Here is a 10,450-nt window from a genome sequence, read left to right as displayed (position 1 = left end):
AACTTTTGAATACATACATAATACTTGAGAAAGAGGCAATAAATAAAGATGGAGAATGAATTACAGAACACAGGTGATTCATGTGTCAGCTGTTTAAGCTGGAGATGGCATGAGGAAAACTGTTTTCTGTCTAGATGTTCTAGTACTCAGAGATCTGTAGCGTCTGTCTGAGGGGAGAAGTGCACACAGGTTGTGTTTTTGTGATGATGTTTCCTGTCCGTTTCTTCACTCAAGTCCTGAAGATTGGGCAGGTGAACACCAGTGATCATTTCTACGATCCTGACAGTCCGTGAACTCTGATTTGCTGACAGACAGTTACAGAAGAGCACAGAACCGACCCAATAACAGCTGAGAAGAACTGTGTCATCTGTGCATGTGGCAGGTTTAAGTTTTTCAGCTGATGAAGGAAGTACAACCTCTGGGTCTTTTTCAGCACGAGTCAATGTGAATGTCCCACTTCAGGTTCTGAGAGATGGTGGTTCCTAACAACTCCAATGACTCACCGAGGAGGGGATTTCTGTTTTCGAATCTCCACATATGATGTATAAATTATATTATAATTTATATATATTTAAAATATTGATATTTAAGTATAAATTACATTTGGAAGTTATATTTAAAGCTTTTATAATTGGTAATATTAAAATAACTACTGACCGGAGATCAGTATGTGTGTGTGTGTGTGTGTGTGTGTGTGTGTGTGTGTGTGTGTGTGAGAGAGAGAGAGAGAGAAAGGGGCGGAGCTTCACAATCCCTGATCCACACACAGAGTCTCGTCTCATCGAAACACTGCAGACAGAAACACCGAGGACTCGATTGATTCTGCTAATGAGAACATGACCCGCAGAGAGCTCTCCCACAGCCAGATCAAAACCTTTAAACATTAGACTTCACTAAAGAATCGAACCATTTCGAGCTCGAGTTCATGGCGTTTCTCGTCAAGAAGAAGAAGTTCAAGTTTCAGACCCTCGTTACTCTGGAGGAGCTGACAGCTGTGCCGTTTGTCAACGGAGTTCTGTTCTGTAAGATCAGACTGCTGGATGGAGGAGATTTCACTGCTTCATCATCCAGGTAAAACACCTCTTCATCATCCTCATCATCATCGCAGTATTTGTTTGTGTAATTTCAGATGCTCTCACTCAAAGTGTGCAGTGCTGATAGTGACAGATTGTATTCATGCATCACGTGTTTACATGCTGCTCCGAAGTATTTAACCTGCAAAAAGTTCTGAAAAGTACCAGGGAACTTTTTCTTTTTAATGTAACACCACGGTAAATTAATAATTGCAGTCTGATACATTGTATTGCTATCACTGTACCACGGTGCTTTTATAAAGCTTATGATAAAAAAATTAATAAATAATGCTAATAAAAAGATACTTGTTGGTCTGCAGCTTTAAAATAAAAAGATACTTGCTTTAAATTCAGCAGGACCTTCTTGCAGAGTTTATTTGAGATGTCATAGTGTTGAGTAATTTCTGAATAAGTCTGTATTTTAATATTTTTTGTTTTCATTTTAATTTTAGACAAAGTTTTTTTTTGTTTTTGTCTGTTATTAGTTTTGTTTTTACTTATAAAATATATTTTTTTATGTCTGCGGATTCCTCTTTTTCTTTTTTTTTTTTTAGTTAAGCTAAATTAAAATGAGAAAAAGTTTCTTTTGGCAATAGGCTAAAATATTAAAATAAAATAAATATATAATTTTTTCAGTTGATGTTTATTTAATTTCAAGTAGTATTTTTTGTTTGTTTACTGTCATTTCTTGAGGGGGGGGGGGGGGGGGGGGTTGGAGTATTTGGTTCTAGAAGATTAAAAAAATATATTTTATCATTTCAGATTCTTCTGACCATTGATCTGGTTCTAAAGTATCACTGCTAGAGTTGTGATTGGTTGCCTGCAGTTGTTATTAATGATCAGTTTCTCAGTTTGAGATGGTTGCATGAGGATGTTGATCATGTGATCAGAGGGAAGTGAAGACAGACTCACATGTACAAGATCATTTCCAGATGCAGTGTCTGTTGAATTGTTGTATTTTGTTTTTGTTTTGTAGTCTGCTGTTTCACTTTATCCATTAAATCGTGTCATTTTGAGCTCCATCATGGATTGGTCTGTGTGATCTAAATAATTCATTTCATTGTTGTGCTTAGTTTTACTCATGACTCAAAAACTGTAGTATTTCAAACAAACTCACTTTACAGAAACACTGAGTTTAGGTTTCCTATAATCATAGTAAAGTCAACAATGCATAGTCGTCATTTGAGTGTGATTTACAGCTCAGCTGTTGTTTTCCAGGCTGTCTGGTGTCCTTTCTCCTCTTTGCTCATTACAGTCTGAGAATAACAGGAAAGACTCGCTGTCCTCCACATCAGTTGTTTTTTCAGACAGCAGTTTTTTCCATCCGTGCATCCCGGTGTTTCAATGCTGGAGTTTGCAATAACTTTGCAATAACATGCTCTCATAAATAATTTGCAATTAAAGGAATAGTTAAAAAAAAGAAATGCTGAAAAAAAAGAAATGCCCCCCCCCCAGGACATTCAAGATGTAGATGAGTTTTTGTTTCTTCATCAGATTTGGAGAAGTGTAGCATTGAATCACTTGCTCTGCAGTGAATGGGTGCCGTCAGAATGAGAGTCTAAACAGCAGATAAAAATATAACAATAATCCACAGCACTTCAGTCCATCAGTTAACAGCTGGAGAAGACAAAGGCTACATGTTTTTAAGAAACACATCCATCAAGACTGCACAGATCAAACAATGTTTACAAGCCTTAAGTACAAAACAGCTCTAAACAAATATGTGGGTGGATTTTGAAGTGAGAGACATCATGAGATCATATTTCATCATATTTTAGCCGAAAGCCAAAGTTTACATCATAAAACATCTTAATATTGGATTTGTTTCTTACACACAGCTTTTGGGTTCTCAAGACATTAACTGATGGATTATTGTGATGTTTTTATCAGCTGTTTGGACACTTATTCTGACGGCACCCATTCACTGCAGAGCATCCATTCTCCAAATCTTATGAAGAAACAATCTTGAATGGCCTGAGGGGGAGCAAATGTTCATTTTTGGGGTTAACTATTCCTTTAAGGCCAGTTATTTTGATCAGATCATGTTGACAGATCTGTTTTTAGCTGAATCAGGGCCAGACCACAAGCTCATAAAGGTCTCATTTATTTATTTTAAACATTTTCATTCAAGTCACACACGTTCTCCTGTCTCCCACCCTTCAAACACAGACACACACACACACACACACCTCCCTCAGCACATAAACCGCTTTTGTTTCAGTGGAGTCTTGGGTTGGTTTTCAGGAGGAAGTCAAGCTCTTGGACAGACAGAGACGTCAGTGTACGTGAGTGAGAGGAAGGTCACAGATCAGACTGTGGTTGAGTCTTTTGGGTTTATCATCCTGATGTTTGCTTATCTAGATTTTGAGGATTGCAGGATATTGTTGAAATGCAATCAGAAACGGAAAGTTGCTTTTTGTTCTGTAGGAAGTTTGGTGATAAATGTTTGGTTTCACATGGTTTCAGACAGATGACAAGAACAGGAGGAATGAGGCCATCGCCCGCAGACACAACAATAAATTAGACGTTTGACACAATTTTATTTCTGGGTGATTTGACTAGTATCTATACACATAATTAATTTCACTTCAGTCTCAGTAAATCAATTCAGAACTCAATGATTTACTCCAGAAGGTTTGCAGAAGGCATTGCATTTCTCATCAATTAATTTTTTTTAGTAGCAATATATGGAGGTAAAGAATTCTGTTTGTGGCAATGAATTGTTATATTGGTGCAAATGAATGTAAATGATTAACTATAATCCTTCCTTCTGTCAATTTAGTGAGAAAAGGGTAGAAAACATTTCCTGATTCATTTTTAGGTATTTTACTGTTTTTTCCAGCATTTATTCAAACTGTCAAAGTTACTAGTCAGAAGTGGCTGTTTTATTTTATTTATACCGTATATATGTGACCCTTCACCACAAAACTAGTCTTAAGTGTTAATTTTACAAAACTGAGATTTATAAGTCATCTGAAAGCTGAATAAATAAGCTTTGTTGTTTGGTTCGTTAGGATTGGACAATATTTGGCTGAGATCCTGGAATCTGAAATCCAAATATTGAGAAAATCATCTTTAAAGTTGTCCAAATGAAGTTCTTAGCAATGCATATTACTAATCAAATTAACTTTTGATATATTTACGGTATAGGAAATTTACTCAATATCTTCATGGAACATGATCTTTACTTAATATCCTAATGATTTTTGCCATAAAAGAAAAATCTATAATTTTGTACCCATACAATGTATTTTTGGCTATTGCTGCAAATATCTCTTCTTAGGACTGGTTTTGTGCTCCAGGGTCACATATGACAATAAAGTAAAGCCTCAAAGACGGTCAGTTGCATGAACTAAAAATTAACAAAAATTTCTTTAAAGAAATGGTAAATTCTTGCATGCAGCACAAACACATAAAAACACCTCCGTGTTGCTTTTTATGTTTTGCCAAGATAGTCATGCATGCATATGATTAAATGTTAAAAACGCCTAGTAAAAAAACAAAATCAAGGAAGGTTATCTACACTTTTTCCCACTAAACAGACACAAAGAACATTTGTAGTTAATCATTTTCATTCACTTGCACCAATATAACAATTCATGGCCATAAACAGCATTCTTTCTCTTCATAAACTGCTTCTAAAAACATATACATGAAATAAATGTATAAGGGGACAAAGGGGTCGGCTGGACTGCTGAAGAATTTATTGACTCAAATTAAAACTTAAACTTTATAAACACCAATGGTGACTTTTACTCTGACATCAACACAGACACGATCGCACAACACTTCCGGGTTACTCGTTCCGTTTCCGGTTCGCGTCAGCAGTCCGTCTCTCTCTCGACTGCTTCTGTCTCTCCTGCCGTTTTATACTCTCTCCGCGCCAATTACTGAAACAAGAGACAGGTGTTGATAGTTTTTGCCCAAACCACTCACTTACCGCTCGTCTCCTGATTCTCTCTCCCGCTGCAGACTTCGCTAAACCACGCCCCCCCTGCCACATACCCCCACCGCCCCTCTCAGGCCGGGGAGCCATCATCCTGTGACAGGACTGCACCCAGCCCCCTGTTCGACGCGTCTGTCTGCAACAGGAAAGGGAGAGAAAAATCAGGAGAGTGTAACAACGGCCCGCCACACAGGGCAGCCTTGACCTGGTAAAAGGCCTGCTGACACGGCTCCGTCCACTGGACCGTATCTGGCACCTCCTTTTTAGTAAGGTCAGTCAAAGGGCTGGTGAGGTCCAAATAATTAGGAATAAACCTATAATATCCCGCCAGACCCAAGAACTGCCTCACCTCCTTTTTGGTCTTGGGACGTGGGCAGGTCGCAATAGCAGCTGTCTTTTCAATTTGGGGACGCACCTGTCCGTGCCCAAAGTGGAAGCCCAGATACCAGATACCTTACTTCCACACGCCCAATCGCACAATTCTTTGGGTTGGCCGTGAGTCCCGCCCCCCTCAGCGATCTCAGGACAGCCCTCAGATGCTGCATATGCCACTGCCAATCATTACTAAATATAATGATATCATCCAGGTAGGCAGCCGCATATGCAGCATGGGGCCGCAGAATCTTATCCATGAGGCGCTGAAAGGTAGCCGGTGCCCCGAACAAACAAAATGGAAGGGTAACAAACTGGTGTAATCCAAACGGTGTTGTGAAAGCTGTCTTTTCTTTGGATAATGGAGACAAGGGGATCTGCCAATAACCATTTGTTAAGTCCAATGTCGAATAAAAACGAGCCGTGCCTAGCCGATCAAGCAACTCGTCAACCCGCGGCATTGGATACGCATCGAATTTCGACACAGCATTCACCTTGCGGTAATCCACACAGAACCGGACTGAGCCGTCCGTTTTCGGAACTAAAACTATCGGGCTCGCCCAGTTACTATTGGATTCTTCTATTACCCCCATGTCAAGCATTGCGCCTAATTCAGCCTGAACTACATTTTTCTTGTGTTCAGGTAAGCGATAGACCGGCTGCAAACCACCACGCCCGGCTCGGTCTCGATATGGTGCTGAATCAAGTTAGTACGGCCCGGTAGGGGCGAGAAGACGTCGACAAACTCTGCCTGTAATTTCGTTAAATCAGTGAGTTGTGACGGCGAGAGGTGATCTCCCCCTGGGGCCAGGGCGAGCGATTGTGGTTTGACATTCGCCTCTGGTCTGAGATCATCCTCCCCGCCAATCACCGTTGCCAACATCACTGATTCCGCCTCATTCCATTTTTTTAGGAGGTTGAGTTGATAGATCTGACGGGCCCCATTCCTATCGGACCGTATTACCTCATAATCGAGATCTCCGACTTGTCGTGCGACCTCAAACAGTCCCTGCCACTTAGCCATTAATTTAGAGCTCAACGTTGGGAGTAATACAAGTACTTTCTCTCCCGGTGCAAATTTGCGTAATCTAGTTCCCCTGTTATACAGCTGGCTCTGGCGGTCCTGGGCTTGTAACTAATTCTCCATTGATAGCCGCCCCAACGTGTGGAGTTTTGTTCTCAAGCACATACTGAATTTCGTTTTTGCCCTGAGATGGCCCCTCCTCCCAAGTTTCTTTCAGTACATCCAGCACCCCTCGGGGCTGGCGTCCATAGAGAAGCTCAAAGGGGGAAAACCCTGTGGAGGCTTGTGGGACCTCTCGCACTGCGAATAACAAGGGCTCTAGCCACCTATCCCAATTCTTGGCGTCTTCTTAAATGAATTTACGGATCATGGATTTAAGTGTGCGATTAAACCGTTCGACCAGGCTGTCGGTCTGTGGGTGATAGACGCTAGTTCGAATCGATTTAATGCCCAATAATCCGTACAGTTCGCGTAGCCTACGTGACATAAACGCCATGCCCTGATCGGTGAGGATCTCTTTCGGAAACCCCACCCAGGAGATAAGACGATACAGGGCATCCGCAACACTCTTAGCGGAAATGTTGCGGGGGGCCACTGCTTCAGGATATCGTGTTGCATAGTCAACTATGATTAATGCAAAGCGATGTCCCCGTGCAGATCGCTCTAATGGCCCGATGAGGTCCATACCAATTCTCTCGAAGGGGACCTGTATTAAGGGAAGAAGGCGCAAAGGCGCTTTTGGGGTGGCCGGTGGGTTCACCAACTGACATTCCGGACAAGACGCGCACCACCTGCGCACGTTGTCGTGAATGCCTGGCCAAAAGAAATGGGTCATGAGGCGATTCAGTGTTGCTGCCTGTCCCAAATGGCCCGCCATAGGATTAGAATGAGCCGCATGGAAAAGCATTTTCCTGCGGCTCTTCGGAATCAACAACTGGGTTGTATTCACTTTTGTCTGAGCGTCTTGGGTCACTCGATACAACCGATCTCTTAAAATGGCAAAATACGGATAGGTGAGCGGGTGGGCAGGTTGGAGAGACTGGCCATCGATGGAGCGGACCTGTTGAAATACGTGTTTTAATGTCTCATCCTGAGACTGCTCCAGAGGAAAGTCATCACGCTCCGAGAGAAAAAGTCTCCCGATTTCGCTCGGTTCATCTGAAGCAGAACCCAGCGGCCCTGGCTCAGTTTCTCGCACCTGCACCCGTGCGGCCTCCTTCCGTGCCTTATTTCCCCAAGAGGCATCCGCACATAACGACCCCAATAAAACCGTAAACGCGGGCCAATTCGTTCCCAAAATTATCGGATGCCGGAGGTGGGGACTAACCGCCACCTCCACACTATGCTTTTGTCCCCGGAATTGAATAACAATTGGGACCACCGGATACTCCACCACATCCCCGTGTACGCACCGCAACTTAACCACGTGGCTTGTATCCAATGCCCCCGGCTGAATCAGGCTTTGATGGATTGAGGTTTGGTTACATCCTGAATCCACCAAGGCTGGATATGTACCCCCCTTGATACTCACAGGTATTTGGTACTCGCCAGCCTGACCGGGGGTGGCCTGTGGGACATCCGGGACCCGGATCATCATCCCCACCTCCATCACTGAACACCTGTCCACGAAATGCTCTGGGTCCCTGCAACGCCAACAGGCCAGCCCAGACCTCCCCGCCGCCCCAGTGGCAGGGAGTGGATTGGGGAATTGGCGCAGAGAGAGCGGAGAAACAGAAGCACTGTCCCCTCTGGCAGCCATCAGCCCCGCCCCCGGGGCGGGACACGAGGAGGGCCGGGTGGACGGGACCTAGGGAGAGGGACAGGTCGAGAGAGAGAAGGGGAGTAGAGAGAGGGAGAGAGAGAGAGAGATGTTAAGGGTTCGCCGACCCCTAGGCACGCCACCATATGGTCCTCCTGCTAGATGGATGACGCGGGACGGTGGCACTGGACCCACTCGGCTGTTTTCTTCGGTAGTCGAGCGATGAATTGCTCCAGCACCACGAGGTCGATGATGTGTTCCACGTCACTCCCCTCGGCCAGTAGCCACTTGCAGGAGTCCCGGAGCTGCTGGGCCATCGCGAAGGGCCGACCGGATTCCCCCAGGTCCAGGGAACGTAAGTGCTGGCGATGCTGCTTTGGGGTCCGGCCGACCCGCTGAATGATGGCCCTCTTTAGGTCATCGATGACTAGGAGGTTCGCCACCGGTAGCTGTTGTGCGGCCACCTGGGACTCGCCCGAGAGCAGGGGGATCAGACGGACTGGCCATTGGTCGCGGGGCCAGCCGCACGCTTCCGCAGATTTTTCAAACAGTTCTAGGAATACTTCTGAGTCGTCTTGTGGTCCCATCTTGTGGAGGGGTAAGTGAGCAGGAACCGCGGGCGGTCCCGTGGCCTCGGCGCGAACCTCCCGGTCGATCCAGCTCCGGAACCTCTCGCGGTCCTCCTGCTGGGCTTGAAGGACGGCGTGGAATCGCCGCTCCTGATCCGTTCTCAAGTCCAGCAGGGCCTGGTGTTGCTCCTGATGTAGGGACCTCCTGATCCGTTTCCGGTTCACGCCAGCAGTCCGTCTCTCTCTCGACTGCTTCTGTCTCTCCTGGCGTTTTATACTTTCTCCGCGCCAATTACTGAAACAAGAGACAGGTGTTGATAGTTTTTGCCCAAACCACTCACTTACCGCTCGTCTCCTGATTCTCTCTCCCGCTGCAGACTTAGCTAAACCACGCAACCCTGCCACAGTCATATACTGCAAATAAATGTCTACAGCATAGTTTTCAGATGAGATTCTATGATGCATTCTTCAGAACAGTATCAAGAGTGATTCAAAAAAGCTATAAATGTAATCGAAATACTTACCTGACACACAAATGCAGATTGTTATTTATAGAAATGTAGTATTTTCCAATCCATGAATAGTAGTTTCTCATAGGAAGCTGGGTGGGCCGAATCTTCGTTAAGCAGCCTTATAATTAGGAGGGTTTGGCCTGCTCTTAAATTAAAAGCAGCTCGTTCCTCATACGCCTGTGTGAGCGGTTGATTTAGAAGGTTTGCTAATTTTGTGCATTGACCACCACACTGAAACAGATGATATTTAAAGCAGATTCTTCTCAGTTATGTAACCAAAACCTTTTAGTTTGTGTTTACTGTCATTCGTAATCATCAGGTTATGTGCTAAAAGTGTCCAGCTACACGCCTTATCTTTGATTCACGATTCACAAGCAGAATTAACTCTATTTTCTGCCCATGTTGCATGGATGCTTTTTTTGTTCAAGCAACATAAAAATTGGTCTGTATAACTTTTTTTTTTTTGCATGCAACAACAACAAAAACGTTTTATGATTTTTGGATTAACTTGAGAATGAATAAATGTTGAATTTTCATTCTTTAAAGAAAGAAGTTAATTTTCAGTTCATGCAACCAACATGTTTTGGTTAATGATGATTAGTTTTACTCTGTTTGCAGGCTTAAAGTCTTGTAAGCTATTCATTGTTATAGGCTGACAACTTAGTGCAACTTTAGTTTTGCTCTTTTAGATGATGATGTTATTGGACGTCTTTTTTAAAAAGCAGCATAATGATCTGTAGTTTTAGAGCTGGTTTGCTGTGCTGCTGTTCTTGAAAGGTTAACCATAAAAAGCCCAAACCACTGGGTGTGTGGATCGCCCCATGCACCAGCCTTTTGCCACATGTACAGCTTTCCTCTAATTTGTGAAACCTGTGTGTTTTTCTCCTGGATGTACAGGCTGTAGTTCAGTTTAATCACAGGTTCAGAAATATGAGCTGCTTCTGACACAGGTACACAGCGCTTCAAAGATAAACCATTCTGATGAATAAAGTCAAGATGAATAATTCAGATTTTCCTCTTCAAATTAAATTAGACATGCTGCAACGTTTTAGTTCAACTGTAAATATGTTCTTCAGAAAAGTGAAAGATTTTACAGTACTGGTGCATCAGCACTGGCACTTGACTTAATTTAGTAAAATGTTTTTGAAATAAGTCTTATTACATTTTAAAATAGCTAGACATCTTTTTCAGAAAA

General features: G+C 43.4%; 1 protein-coding gene across 1 annotated transcript in view; it reads left to right on the top strand.

Annotated features, from left to right (window-relative positions):
* The first annotated feature begins 752 nt into the window (after window positions 1–752).
* Window positions 753–10,450, top strand: part of LOC132098123 (early estrogen-induced gene 1 protein-like) — a 24,923-nt gene continuing 15,225 nt past the window's right edge. The window contains exon 1 of the mRNA XM_059504278.1: window positions 753–1,071. Coding sequence (XP_059360261.1) covers window positions 926–1,071 — 146 coding nt within the window. The 5' untranslated portion in view covers window positions 753–925. The remainder of the gene's footprint in view (window positions 1,072–10,450) is intronic.

The sequence above is a fragment of the Carassius carassius genome, chromosome 21 (genome assembly GCF_963082965.1).
Source record: "Carassius carassius chromosome 21, fCarCar2.1, whole genome shotgun sequence".
In the NCBI taxonomy this organism is placed as follows: Eukaryota; Metazoa; Chordata; class Actinopteri; order Cypriniformes; family Cyprinidae; genus Carassius; species Carassius carassius.
Note: the sequence above shows the minus strand (reverse complement) of the source record. Positions and strands in the feature narration are given on the sequence as shown.